Source organism: Hemitrygon akajei, chromosome 17 (assembly GCF_048418815.1).
Source record: "Hemitrygon akajei chromosome 17, sHemAka1.3, whole genome shotgun sequence".
In the NCBI taxonomy this organism is placed as follows: Eukaryota; Metazoa; Chordata; class Chondrichthyes; order Myliobatiformes; family Dasyatidae; genus Hemitrygon; species Hemitrygon akajei.
Genome location: NC_133140.1, coordinates 36,723,888 through 36,740,945, shown reverse-complemented (window position 1 = coordinate 36,740,945; position 17,058 = coordinate 36,723,888). Strand labels below are relative to the sequence as shown.

Below are 17,058 nucleotides of genomic sequence, written 5' to 3'. Positions count from 1 at the left end.
TTCTCCAACCATATCCGCAATTGAGCTATATCCTGCTGTACCTTTGACAATCTTCTACACCATCCACACCACCCATAATCTTTGTAGCATCTGCAAACTTACCTACATATATATATGAAGTTATAAGCAACATATGTTCAAGTATGGATCCCTGTGAAACACACTGTCTAAGACCTCCATCCAGAATTACTCCCACCTACCGCTACTCTCTATCTTCAAACCAATCTTGTATCCAAATGATAAAGTTACCACGTATCTTAACCTTCTGGATGAACCAACAATGAGGGACCTTGACAAATGCCTTACTCTATGAACCATATGATATTAACAGGGCTCATGGGCTATACAGAATACATCATGACATTGCAAAACAAAATTATATTGTCAAGCTATTATATATTTTTGCTGGCAATAAGGGTGCTTGTGGCCTACTACAAGATTTCTGGCAAAGTTGTTTTAGAATCAGTTACAAGATGCAATTTACTTGCTTAGTTCTCAGTTAAGAACCAGACTTTCTTTCAGCACTAAATGCACATCTATGATGATTTTTTAACAATTTACATGTTCTATTTAATTATTTTATGAGACAACATGATCACTAGCTTCGTCAGCTTCAAATGCCCACCTATGATTTTTCTGGGAAGCTCTCATTGAAGCCATGTAACTTCGGCAGTGAAGGCAAACCAACCATGAGAAAAGTCTGCAATTTTGAACCAGTAATGAAGGAATTGAGATCATAATTTCTAGGTTCAATGATTAAGCTAATCACTACTTAATGTAGATTTTGACACTAGCATTTTTGTTGTTATTGACACATTTTAATATTAGCGACATATTTTAAAATTTACAAAGATCACAGTAGCACATACAAGAGTAAAAATCAAGAGAAAGTTTACCAGAAAATGTCTTCTCATGGGTTATCATGCTATTTAAATAACTTCTGTAAAATTACAAGAACATTAAGTTACGATTCATCCATAATCTTAATTTCTTTAAATTATTTTATATGAAAATAAAGACACACTATATTCGATATCAGAAATAGAATGGGCAGAATTTAACAATATTAGTAGCCCTAAATCAGTAGCCTTACATTTCTGCTATTCAGGGTTCTTCCAACTTCAAGGACAATTGCCAATCGCATTTAATAAAAGATCAACAGACATGACGCAGGAATGCTCAGGGACTGTTTATCCCTTAATTTTGATAATCAACTCAAAAATAGAAATCTCAGTCTCAAGTAACAGCCTGCAACATGTATCTGTACATCTTGCACGTATGTTACCACATTTAAAAATATGGTGCCAAATGTTGCAAGATACACTGCACATCAGTATGCTGTGCCCCTGGACCATATCTCCTTACTAGGACATTAAAATCAGTTCATCTTTGCCCCAAATCAGGAAAATAAAATACAAAGGAGATAAAAGAATAAAAATGCTAAGATTGTAAAAGCATAATCTATGCTCACAGTAAAACATTAATTCTCTCCTTAGAGGATTGCCAAAAGTGAGGCAATCGAATAACAATCAATATATTTCAATTACATAGTGCCATCGATCAATTCCAGTGATAAAAGGTTCTGTATCTTTTCACAATGTTCCAATGTATGACTCATTTATTCAGTCCAGCCTGGCCCTTTGAAAAAAAAATGGGAATCATACTGATGGTAACACACTATGTACCATATTAATAGGACAAAATGGTCAAGGTGGCTTTTAAAAAAAAAAGTACAAACATACTTTCAATGTCCTTCAATAAAGACTGGAGATTTAAGAGCAGGTCAGAGTAAATTTGTGAGCAACCTTTTGAAGGCAAGAAAAAAATTTGGACAATTGGGGGGAAAGAATTCCAAAGAAAACTTAGATGTCACTCATCCCAGAGGGCATGGAACTAATCTCAGCAACTCAAAGCAATAAATGGTTCTGCTAATTTTTCAACTTTTAAAAAAAATGAAAGCTCACAAGTTTAAAAAATAATGTGCACCTACTCCCAGAGTTCTCTCAACTTCTTCTGCACAGCAAGATCCTTGTTACTGAAATAAAGAGGATTGTAATTTTAGCTATTCAGCAAAAACAATACTAAAATCAATTAAATTTAGGACATAAAATGCTTCCTACCAGGAGCATACATCATAGAAACCCATGTCTCCTGGTAGAATTTTCAAATCTTGAACAACAAGATAGAATTCACAATCTTTCTGAAAATGAAAAGAGAATAAACAATAACAACTGTTGCAAAAGACTGTACTGACATTAATGGTAGTGCAATCCCTGGATCCCTTTGATAATCATGAAGATAACAGATAAAGCACGATGACACAAGAGACTGCAGATGCTAGAATCTGGAGCAAAAAACAACTACTGGAGGAACTCGGTCAGGACAGCATCTGTGAAAAAGAAATGAACAGTTGGCATTTTAGGTCAAGACCTTACATCTGGATCCTTCATTAGATATATCACAGTGCTAAGCCTTTCAATCTGTGATGACTTTAGCACCCTTGAACACTAAACAACTATGGTTACCAGTTCATTTAAGGCAGATATTCCTGTTAGTTCTTAAACCCTTATGTCTTAGATCTATTGGATTAGCCAGAGACATTTTCCCAGGGCAGAAATGGCTAATACATACAAGGAGGGCATACCTTTAAGGTGTTGGGAGGAAAGTATAGGGGGAGATGTTAGAGGCAGCTTTTATTTTTTTTAAAAACATAGAATGGTAGGTGTGAGAAGGTTGAAGGGCCTGTACTGTTCTATGTTCTATATAGATAACATCTGCAGCACCTCCTTTATTAAACTCTCTGTTCTGTCAAAGTTTATATAACAATCAGAATATCAGTAGGTTATGTCAAATAATTAAAATAGTAAATAGAATACAGATCCTGAACATGAAGGAGATTGAGTGCAAAACTAAGGAAATTCTGCTAAAACTTCACAGAACTTATGGTAGGCCACACATGGCGACAGTTTGCAGATTTGGTCTCCATATTTTAAAGGATATAATTACCATAAGTCAATACAGCAAAGGCTTACTAGGTTGATTCCTGGAGTGAGAGAACTGTCTCATTCAGAAGGACAGAGTCAAATCGGCTGGTACCACTTTAGGAATTAGAATAATACAAGACTAGTTTATGAAAACAGGATTCTATGAAGAAAAGACAGTAGACTCTAAAGATATTTCCCATGGCAAGGAATTGATGAATTACATTAAAAATCCAGTAATTTGGCATCCTTGGTACTTTGGTGGTATTAAACTAGCAGATATCCTGGCCTAATGAATATTACTACAATTAATATACCAACAGACTTTTAATTAAATTTTTAGACCCTATGTTGTATAATTATTATTTTGGTGAACACAAAGTTTAAGGGGAGCGCTAGACGACAGATGTGAAATTATTGGAATTTCTAATCAATTGGATAGCCGATTATCAGAGCTTTATAATCCAAGTGACAACTGAGAAAAAAAGGCTCCACCACTTGACAACAAGATGAAAAGGAATTCCTTCTTTCAGAGAGCTGTAAAACTTCGGAAGTCTCTCGCATAAATTATTAATTATATTCAAGGAGAGATGCCTAGCTTTGGAATGCAGTTAATTTTGTAATGGAAGTTCTTAACAGCAAAATAAGTATCAAGGATAGTATGGCCTATTAATTTTGTTTGTACTTTGCATCTTATCATTTTGGGGGCATTTATTGTATCAATGGCATCTTGAACATGTGATTGCTGTTATTAGAGGTCCCAATATTACTGTATGGCTTAACCATTTTCTGCAATGACTTCCAGAAACATTGCTTGACTTATTTTCATTTACTTTACATTTATTTTTCTTTAACTATCATTACATGCACACAATGAAACAAAACCTTTGTCAAGTTTCAAACACGCCGATATCATTTTACTTTTACTACAGTAGCAATGCTAAAACATTACTGACACATTTTCAACGATTAGGGACTAATGTTCTGAGCTGTGTATATTTCAATGTAAAGAGTATTGTAGGAAAGGCAGATGAGCTTAAGGCATGGATCAGCACGAGAATTGTGACATTGAACCATTACTACCACTTGCTTGCAGGAAGGGCAGGACCGACAGCTCAATGTTGCAAGGTTCTGTTGCTCTACGTGTGATAGAGTAGGAAGGACTAAAGGCTAAAGAGCGGCGTTACTAGTCAAGAAACATGTCAAGGCATTGCTCAGTCATGACATACTAGTGAGGCATTATGGGTAGAAGTGAGGAATATTAAAAATACTACCATGTTAATGGGATTATATTATAGACCACCCAACAATCCATAGGATTCAGAGGAGTAAATTTGTATAAAGATCACAGACCGTTGCAAGAAACACAAGGTTGTGATAGTGGGTGATTTTAACTTTCCACATATTAACTGGGACTCCTATATTATAAAAGAGCTGGATGGGAGTTTGTCAAATGTGCTCTGGAAAGTTTCCTTAATCAGTATATAGAAGTCCGAACTAGAGTGTGATTCTAGATCTCCTATTAGGGAAGGAGACAAGGCAGGTGAAAAAGTTTGTGTAGGGGAACACATTACATCTAGTGATCATGATGCCATTAGTTTCAAGGTAACTATGGAAAAGGATAGGTCTGGTCCTCGGGTTGAGATTCCAAATCGGAGAAAGGCCAATTTTGATGATAGCAGAAAGGATCTGGCAAATATGGATTAGGGTAGATCTTTTTCAAGCAAAGGTGTACTTGGTAAATGGGAGATCTGCAAAGGTGATATCTTGAGTGCACTGAGTTTGTATGCTATCAGAATAAAAAAGGCAAGGATAACAGGTTTATGGAACCTTCGTTTTCAAGAGATATTGAGGCCCTGGTTAAGAAAAAGGAGGTGCATAGCGAGTATCAGCAGGCAGGAACAAATCAGGAATACAAGAAATGTACAATAACACTTAGGGAGGAAATCAGAAGGGTTAGAAGAAACCATGAGGGTGTTCTAGCAGACAAGGTGAAGTAGAATCCTGAGGACTTCTACAGATAAATTAAGAGCAAAGGATAGCAAGGGACAAAACTGATCTGCTGGAAGATCAGAGTGTTAATCTACACATGGAGCTGAAAGAGATGGAGGAGATCTTAAATGGATTTTTTGCATCAGTCTATTAATGTGTGGAAATTAAGTCAGTCATGGATCCTATGGACCTTGTGGGAACCAAGTGCAGAAATTGCAGGGACCCTAAAACATCCTAGCCACAGATGAGGTGTGCAAGGGTTGAAGGATAGCTAATGTTGTTGTTTTGTTTAATATAGGCCAGTGAGCCTGACATCAGTCAAGGGAAAGTTATTGGTAGGTACTCTAAGGGACCAGATATACAAATACTTGGATATACAGGGACTGATCAGCATGGCTTTGTGTGTGGCAAGTCCTATCTCACCAGTTTTTTGAAGAAGTTACCAGGAAAGTTGATGAAGACAAGGGTGAGATTGTTACTTACATGGATTTTAACAAGGTCTTTGACAAAAGTCCTGCACGAGAGGCTGGTCAAGAAGATTCACTCACTTGGCGTTCAAGGTAATGTAGTAAATTGGATTAGACATTGGCTTCACGAAAGAAGCCAGAGAGTGGTTGTAGGAGGTTGCCTTTCTGACTGGAGGCTTGTGCCGAGTGACATGCCACAGGGATCAGTGTAGGATCCGTTGTTTTTTTGTCGTCTATATCAAAGATTTGGATGATAATGTGGTAAACTAGATTAGCATATTTATGGATGATACCAAGACTGAGGGCTGTAGTGTTTACCAAAGAAGACTATCAAAGCTTGCAGTTGGATCTAGACCAAACTGGAATGGAATTTAAATGGAATTTAAAGCAGACAAGTGGAATATGTTGTATTTTTGGAGGACCAACCAGAGTAGGTCTTCCTCAGTGAGTGGTAGGGCACTAAGGATCTGGGAATACATGGATGGGAGGTGTATGGAGGGCTATGGTCCAGGTACAGATCAATGGGACCAGGCACATTAATGGTTTGGCACAAATTAGATGGCCAGAAGGCCTATTTCTGTGCTGTAGTGTTCTATAACTCTAAACACTTACCAATTCCAGCTCCAATCTGACCTGAATATTGAATTTTTTCAAAATAATAACTTTGCTTTTGAGTTGACTGAGTGTATAGTTCTCCTCTTCCCTAAAAATTAAAAATAGAAATAAGAGAAGCTGATCTACAAACTTTCTCTAAAGGTATATTCAATTACTGCAGTTTTGGCTAAACAGTCCACAATAAAAATCCCCATTAATTTGTAAACTAATGTATCTGAATTATAGGACAACTTTTTTTAAAAAAAGCTTACACAATTAAATCAGATAATTTTCATTACATGCCTTTATCACATCACTCAAACATCTGAAAACACCTTAACATCATGAACCACTTTACATGTAGCAATTATTCAAGATTCAAAGTATGCAGTAAACAACCCTGAAATCCAGCTTCCCCACAGTCACAAAACAAAGAACCATGGAAGCATCCCAAAGAAAAATATCAAACGTCAAAACACAACGGAAAAAGCACAAACTTCAACCAAAAAAAAGCAAAAACACAGAATTTAAAACACAAAATCAAAAGTATAGTTCAACTCAGTGTTCATTATCTGCAGACTGTCCTGATTCAAAATCACCCATAGATATGACATCCACACAAAAATAACTGATATTTACTCTGACATTGATTGATAGAATATCAAAGGACTGTCAAAGCATCATGTTAATATTTTTAACAGTCATCCGAAAAGCAGAAGAGGCCTTGATTCATCACGTTCAAAATACAGTATTCCCAATTGCACATCCTTGCCCAGGTGCAACATTAGATGATGAATCTAATTAAAGCACTTGTGTTCTGAAGCCAGATTACACAATTACCTCTTGGATCATTTTTATTTACCAGTCATAAAAGTGGCAAAAATGTTACATCCATAAGTTCCATTGAAGGAATATTCCAAATTCATATAAAAAGACATTTCATTAATGGACATGTTATCACTGAAAGTAATACTGATGTCAACTAAGTGCTTTTTATTATTTCCTTTTTTTTTTAAATAGAAAAAAATTCTTCTGCTTCTTGGTTGATAACCATTGTTAATTGTTGCCTTGAATATGGTATTTCAATCAAGTGTTACTTTAACTTACAATTTTATATAGAAATTGAAATAACTCTCTAATATTTCAGATACATTCTATCAAGATGATAATTAGGTTTGTCCCTAGGTGTTTCTGTATGGCCATGGGCTAAGGATTTGCTCTTTCTAGGATTACCAAAAATGCAATTACTATATACAAATTAGATTTTTTCACTTTTACTTACTGCTGAAGGTTATATCCCGCTTCTTCTGTCAGCACAGCCTTAATTCTGTACTTTAAATCTGATATATAGACAACAACAGCAGATTCATATCCAGCTTCTTTAATCCAGTTCTCAAGTGGAATAAGCTGTAAAGGAACTCCTTATATAAGCATTTTGGTAAAGTTCACATTGCGATAACCAAACTGACATTTTTAAAGGGCAGTGTTATTTTCTCAAACAACCTTAACTCATCTTGCTCTCCAAACAAGAGCCAAATTGTCAAATAAATGATTGAGACAAGCAAAATTTCCATACATGTATAACGAGCACTACATCTCAAAACGGAATCACACCCAATTATTTAATCCTTCAATAAAAAACAATAAGATACGTTTTAAAATGTAGCATGTCTTTTATCTTTTTGCCACAATTTATGACTAAAATCAATAAATCTCTATATTCTGCACAAGTCTTGATTGCTTAATATCTCAAGCACTGTTCGCTCACAGGAACGTTGCTAAACCCACGAATGCATGCAGGAATTAGGTGTGCCAAATGTGGGATAAACTAAACTCTGCTAGATTTAAACAAATACTCTAAAAAAAATCACATCGTCATTAGCAAACTAGCAATTTTTGGACGAGAAGTCGATTTCTCAACAACTTTCTATCAGTTTCATTAAACCAATCCAAAAGGATCGTCAAGTCCCACGTAACAATACATAAGCTTCAATCTAATGCGGTCCAGTCCGTTCTGCTAATCTTGCTTGGCAGAATTTACGTGAAATTCCAATGATTTTAAACACATCTTGTTAACGGGCGAGGGATCTGCTGCAGTTGCCTGTTAGAAACTGAGGCCACGAAGTGGGTTCCCCTTGCAAGTCTTGGCTGCTTTACCTCTGAGACTTGAACCGGGGCCGATTTACAGCAACTCCAGCCTGACCTCTGTTCGAGCAGCAGCTCCGCAATCCAAGGCCTGCGGACATGCTCTCTGTGAGATGTCATACTCAACCAAATGCATCGTCTCCACAGAAACCGAGCCGCAAGCCGGTCTTCCGCGCCACCAGGCCCCACTTCCACTGCACATGCGCAACACTCCTCGCCGGCCGAGATTAGTGCGCATGCGTGTTACTGACTGGCGGATAGATTTTGCAGGTCAGTAAAACGAACTTGCAGTCGAGTTTTATTGTATTTCACCTGTCAGGTTCCACCGAATATAAAGGAGTCCGGATAACTTAAGCCTAGTAACAAGTTCACGGGGTCTGACAACATCTTTGAAAAGAGAAAATAAGTGAGAAGATGCCCAATGAGAGTTTCAGGCATTTTCTATTCTAATTCAGATTTCAAGGATCTGCAGGGTTTCTAAAAACATTTTCAATGTATTGACCTCAATGTTGACGCGAGAGAAGGTTTTTGAAAATTATTTATCAGAAATGAGATTGACTGGCAAGGCATTATTATCCGTCCTGAGTTGCCCTTGAACTCAGAGGCATGCCATTTCTGAGGGTGTTAAGAGTTCATAACATTGATGGTTCTGGGGTAACATTTAGACAAGAGTGACAGATTTCCTTCCCTGAAGCACATTATTAAAGTAGATCGGTTTCTACTACAAACCAGTAATTTTGTGGTCACCTTTACTAGTGCCTGATTTCCTCTTTGCAAATTTTAACTAGATTTAAATTTCACAGCTGTGATGGTGAGGTTTACACTTGGGCAGCTGGAATACTGCTTCAATAATTTAACCAATGCATCCAAATTTATCAAACCAAGCACTGTTGTCTAAAAGAACTCAGTAGGCCAAGCAGCAAAAGGATATTTTAGGTGGAGATGCTGCATCAGATGCTTCTTGATTTGTAGAGTTCACTGAGCTGTTCATTTATTGATCCAGATTCCAGCACAGCTGCAGTCAGCATTTAGAATCGTATTGACTGTGGAATTATCCCTGACTACAGTGATATTGCAGCCATTAGTGAAACCTGGTTGCAGGAGGGGCAGGGCTTGCAGCTCAAGTCAAGTCACTTGTATTGTCATTTCGACCATAGCTGCTGGTACAGTACATAGTAAAAATGAGACAGCGTTTTTCAGGACCATGGTGTTAAACATGACACAGTACAAAAACTAGACTGAACCACGTAAAAAAACAACACAGAAAAAAACTACACAAGACTACAGACATACCCAGGACTGCATAAAGTGCACAAAACAGTGCAGGCATTACAATAAATAATAAACAGGACAATAGGGCAGTAAGGTTTCAGTCCAGGCTCTGGATATTGAGGAGTCTGATAGCCTGGGGGAAGAAACATAGTCTGGTCGTGACAGCCTGAATGCTTCGGTGCCATTTCACAAACTGCAGGAGGGAGAAGTGTTTGTATGAGGGGTGCGTGGGGTCCTTCATAATGCTGTTTGCTTTGTGGATGCAGCGTGTAGTGTAAGTGTCTGTAATGGCGGGAAGAGAGACCCCGATGATCTTCTCAGCTGACCACACTATCTGCTGCAGGGTCTTGCGATCCGAGATGGTGCAATTTCCAAACCAGGCAGTGATGCAGCTGCTCAGGATGCTCTCAATACAACCTCTAGAATGTGATGAGGATGGGGGGCGGGGAGGGAGATGGACTTTCCTCAGCCTTTGCAAAAAGTAGAGACGCTGCTGGGCTTTCTTTGCTATGGAGCTAGTGTTGAGGGACCAGGTGAGATTCTCTGCCAGGTGAACACCAAGAAATTTGGTGCGCTTAATGATCTCTACCAAAGAGCCGTCGATGTTCAGTGGGGAGTGGTTGCTCCATGCCCTCCTGAAGTCAACAACCATCTCTTTTGTTTTGTTTACATTCAGAGACAGGTTGTTGGCTCAGTAACGCACCAGTACGTTAGCCGCTGCACCTCCTCTCTGTAAGCTGACTCGTCGTTTTTGCTGATGAGACTCACCACGGTGGTGTTATCGGTGAACTTGATGATGTGGTTCAAGCTGTGTGTTGCAGCACAGTCATGGGTCAGCAGAGTGAACAGCAGTGGACTGAGCACACAGCCCTGGGGAGCCCCCGTGCTCAGTGTGATGGTGTTGGAGATGCTGCTCCCGATCCGGACTGACTGAGATCTCCCAGTCAGGAAGTCTAGGATCCAGTTGCAGAGGGAGCTGTTCAGGCCCAGTAGGCTCAGCTTTCCAATCAGTTTCTGAGGGATGATTGTGTTGAATGCTGAACTGAAGTCTATGAACAGTATTCGAACGTATGTGTCTTTTTTGTCCAGTGGGTTAGGGCCAGGTGGAGGGTGATGGCAATGGTGTTCTCTGTTGAGCAGTAGGGATGGTACGCAAACTGTAGGGGGTCCAGTGAGGGGGGCAGCAGGGTCTTGATATGCCTGCTATTGAGCTGCTAGAGCATGAAGGAATAAAGGGGATGGGGTGGTGGTACTAGTCAAGGAAAAGGCCATGGCAGTGCTGGGACAGGTCAGATTGGAGAGCTCATCTATTAAGACTATATGAGTGGAACTGAGAAATGATAAAGGGATGGCCATGTTATTAGGATTATATAATGAACCCCCCCCCCCCCCAATATTCAGCAGGGTTTAGAGGAGCAAATTTGTAAAGAGATTGCAGACTGTTGCGTGAAACTTTAGGTTGTGATAGCAGGTGCTTTTAACTTTCTACATTTTGACTGGGACTCCCATACTGTAAAAGGGCTGGATGGGACAGAGTTTGTCAAATGTGTTCAAGAAAGTTTCCTTAATCAATATATAGATGTCTCAACTAGAGCAAGTGTGATACTGGACCACAGGGCACATGTGTGTAGGAGATCACTTTGGTTCTAGTGATCATAATAGGTAATTATGGAGAAAGATATGTCTGGTCCTCAGGTTGGGATTCTAAATTGGAGAAAGGCCAATTTTGATGGTACCAGAAAGGATCTGGCAAGTGTGGATTGGGACAGGTTCTTTTATGGTGAAGGCATGCTTGATAAGTGGGAGGCTTTCAAAAGTATGGAGTTTGTATGTTCCTGTCACAGTAGGCTAATAGGTTTAGGGAACCTTGGTTTTCGAGAGATATTGAGGCTCTGGTTAAGAAGAAGAAAGAGGTCCACAGTAGGTATAAGAAACAAATAGGAAACTTAAGGAGTTTTTGCATGTTTATCAGTGGGAATTTTAATGTAATTTCCTAACCTAACATAACAACACTAAGATCACAGCTCCAGGTTTGGATTAAATCCATTTAAAAGCTCGCTTTCATATTGAAGAAAATCACGTTCATTCTTCATGTAAAATTCTGTTGTAGTTTGGTCACTCTTCTCTAAAGACCCCTTAACACCAGATTATTTATTAACCCTGTTTTATTGCACCATACTAGATTTTAAATGGACTGTCCCTTCATTGGCTTCTAATCATACTGATTTAGAAAGTAACTGCTTTGACACATTATCCACACTGTTGTTATTAATTTGGCCTTTCCAATCTATGCATAAGATAAATTCACATGATTAATTAATTAGTACCCTTGTTACGTTCATCTCTAATTTCCTAATTTATGCTATATTGCCCCTATTGTTTAGGAACCTTCAGACATCACCCACCAATATTTTCTGAGTCTTGGTTTAACTTGGCTCCAGACTTCTTGATTTCCCAAGCTAATATCCTTCATCTCCATTGTCCTTTATTATTAGGCCTACCTTTTCTTCTCTTCAATTTAGCCTGTTTCTTTTAAAAGTTAAATTGTGGGCATTAAACTCTCAGTTCTTTGTCTCTTTGCAGCTATGTTTCTGTAAAGGCTACTACTATCATAGCTATTTATTTGCCTTGCCATGAATTCGTCATTCTTTTTTCTGGGTGCATTTAAATAGCCTTCAATTTTTTTTATCTTTTTACCTGCTTTTCTGACAAAGGATCGTCAACTCTGTTTCTCTTTTCACAGGTGGTTCCAGACATGCTGAATGGTTCCAGCGTTTTCTCTTTTCACCTATCATTATCACTGCCCGTTTGCTATCCTGGACTATTGCCTCGCTCTTCTTTTTAACTTTTTTATTTTTTAATTATCCCCTGAACTATATGGTTTAAAGTCCTATCTACTTCCTATTTATTCAATAGTCCCAGCCTCATTAAGGTGTATCCCAACCCAACAGAACAGTTCCCTCTTTCAAAGAAAAAAAAGTTATGTTGTCAAGCAGCGTACTAGGGCTTTGCAAATTGAAACTGATTTTCCAACATCACTCTTTGAATCATGCATTCGGCTCATCTAATTGATTTCATGCCAATTTCCACATAACTACGGTAATAGTGCTGCTTTTTAGTTTGGATCCGATCTACACATAGTCCTTTATCAGATCTCCTTTCTTAGTCATATCCAACTCATATCCAACCCTTTGGACCACTGCTTTTGGATCTTTCGACTCCAATTATGCCCTCTTATCCTATTTGATTGATCAGTTAATAAATCTGATGGGTATAACTGCTTCCAAGAATAAAATATCCAGGTAACTTTCTCCTCCCCTGACTCACACCGCCACTGAATTTTTGAATGCAGCAATCTGTGCTAAAGTTCCTCCAGCCACGAGACACTTACTGCAAATACGATCATAATGGTTTCCATTAGCTTCCACTTTCTAAACTTGCCTTGCAACCCCTTTCTTAACTGAATCGTATCTGACTCTTCTTCACCAAATCTTCTTTTCACTAAAGTCCATTCCTTCTTTCAGCAGACTCTGTATAGTATGCTAAAACACATGTGGAGGGGGAAATCGTAACCAGAAATGTTTAATTTGATTTCCAGAGTGTGGTAATTTGGAAGTGGTTAAAATCGTATTCCATTCTGGAAATTAGCAATTTTCAGTCAGCTTAACTGATAGTAATGTAATAACCAGCACCCCAATTTTTAGGTCTTAATATTTACTCGTTAGCTCTCAGTACATGCAACAGTTTATATCTTTGACCTCTTTAAACTCAAAGCCTCATCCCTTTTATAACGCTGTTTACATTGTAAATACATGCTGTTATTTATGTATTTATGGCATATTTTACTCCATATCCGTTCATTAACCCCCCCAGTTTATTTTTATATTATTCTTTATTCTTATAATTGTTGAATATTGTTTTTTATTGAATGTCACACCAACACACCATAGCAAATTCTTAACACATGTAAATGAATATGGTGAACAATCCTTAAAGTCGTGACAATGGATCAGTGTTGCACTGGTAGTCTTTATGATCTCATTTTGCAGCTTCTCTAATTAAATATCATTGCTCTAATGTTTTGTATTTTCCTTTTATTACTGTTTTCATTCTGTCAATTGTGTGCTTCTGAGTGGACAAATGGTACTGTAAGTAAATAAACAGTAAGTAGAAACTTGTTGTTTATCACTCTTCTATCTAATGTGTGGCTAGGAAGCAGTGCCAAGAGTCAGGAAATCAATCCTATCGTAGAAGTGAATTGTGAGGAAAGGCTCAAAAGACTTAGATTTGTCAGCCTAGCCAAAGTTTAACCAAGAAAGGATCTTATTAAGATATATTATGATTAATTGGAATATAAATCCTAACAACTAATTCACCTGAAACGACGCAAGATACCTTTCCCTAAAACGCAGGTTCATGACTGATGTCAGGAAGTGTTACTCCAGCATTATTGGAACGGACTTCAAGATTTAAATAAAACAATCTTGTTTTTATATGGTATCTTTCAAAATGTCTGGATGTCCATAGCATCTCACATCAATGCAGGCAGTTCCGCAACGTGTATGACAGTTCCACAATCCACTGTCAGCACTCTCCTGAGATTAGCACTACGATGATGTCCAAATGATGTTATTCTGAAATATATTAAAGAGTAAATATTTCTCAAGGTCAGTAAACACCTCTCATCTTCATAATAAAACCAGGTCATCTCTTATCTAAATCTGAGAGAGCAGACTGAATTTCATCTTAATACCTTGTCTAAATGATAGCTCTTCCCATAGTGAATATATTTCAGGTCCACACTGCAGGGCCTGATTGCAGTGTTCAATTGCTGTGTTCAAATCTGTAAACTAGGACTTGAACTCACTGCCTCAAATTCAGAAGCAAGAATGATATGGTCTGAGGCATAAATAAGCAAAATTTAGTGTTCAGGACATCTCTAGAGGATCTAACATATGCGCTGTACATGTTTATGCATTCCCTCTTGTACTCCTGTCTTTGTGAATTCCACATGTTAATCTTAAGTGACATTTTCTCATACATTATGCTTTATATTCCATGACTTCTAACTCCATGTCCTCACCAGTGCAGGGTAGCCAGTGTATCCCAATGTTAAAGAGTTAAATTGTATAAAAATACTGTTGCACAAATCTGATAATCAGACTGTGTTTGTCATATACTTATTGCCTTACACTCATTCTTTCCAAACCTCTCTACACACTTGCACTGTCCTTATTGCCAGTCATTTACTTTATTTCAGATGGCAACGAGAGGGCATATCCAAGACATCTTCAAGGAGCAGTGGCTCAGGAAGGTTGTGTCCGTCATTAAGGACCCCCACCACTCAGGACATGCCCTTTTCACATTATTACTGTCAGGAAGGAGGTACAGAAGCCCGAAGGTGCACACTCAGCAATTCAGAAACAGCTTCCCCCCCTCTGCCATCCAATTTCTAAATAGACATTGAACCCATGGACACTAACTCACTACTTTCTACTTCTGTTCTTGCACTACTTGTTTCACTTAACTATTTACTTTACATATGAATGCTTACAGTAATAATAGAAGGATCCTTAAGTTTATAGCCAGGGGAGGTAATGGGGACAAGTCCCCATTACCTATTTAATGCTCCCAATGGTGTTCACCTCAAATAGCCTCTGTCAACCAGGTCCAGCTCCTGGCCTTCATGTGTGGCTTAACTACTAAACCTGGTGGAACTGTTTCTACTGACAGGAGAAGGAGCAAAGGTGGGCTACTGGCACCTTAAAACCAGTCGCTTTGGGCAGATGGGGCTCGTCAGCTGTGGTTGGCAGCTTATCCAGGAGAAGGAAAACTCTGATCTCAAACCTCTGCTGCCTTGCGGCTATACCCACTCATGGGGAAGGCTTCGAGAGTAAACCCGGAGGGAAAAGTCCAGAGCTGGAGTCCCTAAAGCAGACATACATTGAGTTCAATGCTGACTGGCAACTCCTGCAATGCTGCTGGTACCAAACTGTATCGCTCTCTGCCGTTACTTTAAGTTCATCAGATGCATGGAGAGGGGGAGCTTGCTACATGGGCAACAACTTGCTCTCCATTTTGTACTGTCCAGGCCTGCATACCTAGACAGCTAGGATGCAATAACCATGGTCAACTCTGACCGAAGGAGGTCCTCGCTTACTGTAATTCACAGTTTTTTCTATATTTATCATGTATTACATTGTACTGCTGCCACAAAGTTAACAAATTTCATGACATATGCTGGTGATACTAAACCTGATTCTGATTACTTTCTCTACTTTGTCCAGTATATCATTCCTCTGTACTTTTTTATCATTCTGCTTATTTAATCTTTCTTTATACTTCTATATAGCTAGTTCTCTCTCTTTCCAAATGACTGAAGGTTATACAGCAGAGATTAAGATTCCTCATCCTGCATTTATAACCCTCCCTATTCACAAAAAGCAAAACAAAAATATCAACCTATTTTACAACTCGCTCAAAGTACTTGAGGAACTCAGTGGGTCAGGCAGCATCTATGGATAGGAGTAAACAGTCAACATTTTGGGCTGAAACTTTTTATCAGCTCCTCAATTGATGCTGCCTGACTTGCTGAATTCCTCCAGTATTTTGAGCATGTTGTTCAAGTTTTCCAGCATCTGCAGAATCTCTTGTGTTTATACAGTAAACTATTTTACAAGCTGCCTCCTACACTCAATTAACAACAGTCATTAATTTCACCACATCGTGTTCAGTTCTGATTGATGAGTTTTGTGCAGTACAAGATCATGAATTGGTAAAGAGGCCAACAGACAGGCAGCATACACCTCCTTCTTCCCTTTCTCCCATGGTCCACTCTCTTCTCCGATCAGATTCCTTCTTCTCCAGCCCTTTACCTTTCTCACCCGCCTTGCTTTGCCCATCACTTTCCAGCTTGTCCTCCTTCCCCATCCTCTCACCTTTTTATACAGGTGTCTTCCCCCTTCCTTTCCGGACTTGATGAAGGTCTCAGCCCGAAACGTCGACTACTTATTCATCTCCATGGATGCCGCCTGACCTGCTGAGTTCCTCCAACATTTTGTGTGTGTTGCTCTGGATTTCCAAAATCTGCAGAATCTTTTGTGTTTCCACCAATTTTCCATTTGCTCTTTTCTCACCTGAAGTGACCATCAGCTCTGGAGTGAGGAGATAATCAACCCTTTTTGGTATATGGGAATTTTTGGAAGTATTTTCTCAGTTGGGACATAGGAACAGTAATAGACTCTATAGCCTATCACCCTAGTTTATTGTTCAATGGGACCATGTGCATTTGCATCTTGATTCTATCCAATTTACCTCCATGTCTTTAGCATTCTTGGCTCATAACCTCAAATATTTATGAGACTTAAAGCAAACATCTGGTGTCTTTTGTGTAATTCTAACCATTCTTTTCATAATCAGATGATTTCTTTCCATGTTTTCTGAACATTCAGTTACTACTTCGTTAATTTCACTTTAACCCAAGTTTTTCTAAAAAAACAGAAAAAAACTTCCAAATCCTAAATGTTGTCAAGCAAATTTCAGCTTAATTCCTGCATACCAGAGCATAGAAATGTAATTACTTCATAATATAACCAATGGAGCCCTCA

The 17,058-nt window shown here is 38.6% G+C and overlaps 1 protein-coding gene across 5 annotated transcripts in view; it reads right to left on the bottom strand.

Moving 5' to 3' along the window:
• The window catches only part of acd (ACD shelterin complex subunit and telomerase recruitment factor), a 35,353-nt gene extending 26,981 nt beyond the window's left edge, over positions 1-8,372 (bottom strand). For all 5 annotated transcript variants that reach the window (XR_012101885.1, XM_073069919.1, XM_073069921.1 and 2 more), the window contains exons 1-6: positions 8,192-8,372; positions 7,317-7,441; positions 6,053-6,143; positions 2,121-2,200; positions 1,991-2,035; positions 897-940 (exon numbers count right to left, since the gene is read on the bottom strand). Coding sequence is in view for 4 of the 5 variants with exons in the window: in XM_073069919.1 (XP_072926020.1) it covers positions 897-940; positions 1,991-2,035; positions 2,121-2,200; positions 6,053-6,143; positions 7,317-7,441; positions 8,192-8,299 (493 nt within the window). In the remaining variant the exon portion in view is untranslated. The remainder of the gene's footprint in view (positions 1-896; positions 941-1,990; positions 2,036-2,120; positions 2,201-6,052; positions 6,144-7,316; positions 7,442-8,191) is intronic.
• Positions 8,373-17,058: the final 8,686 nt, after the last annotated feature.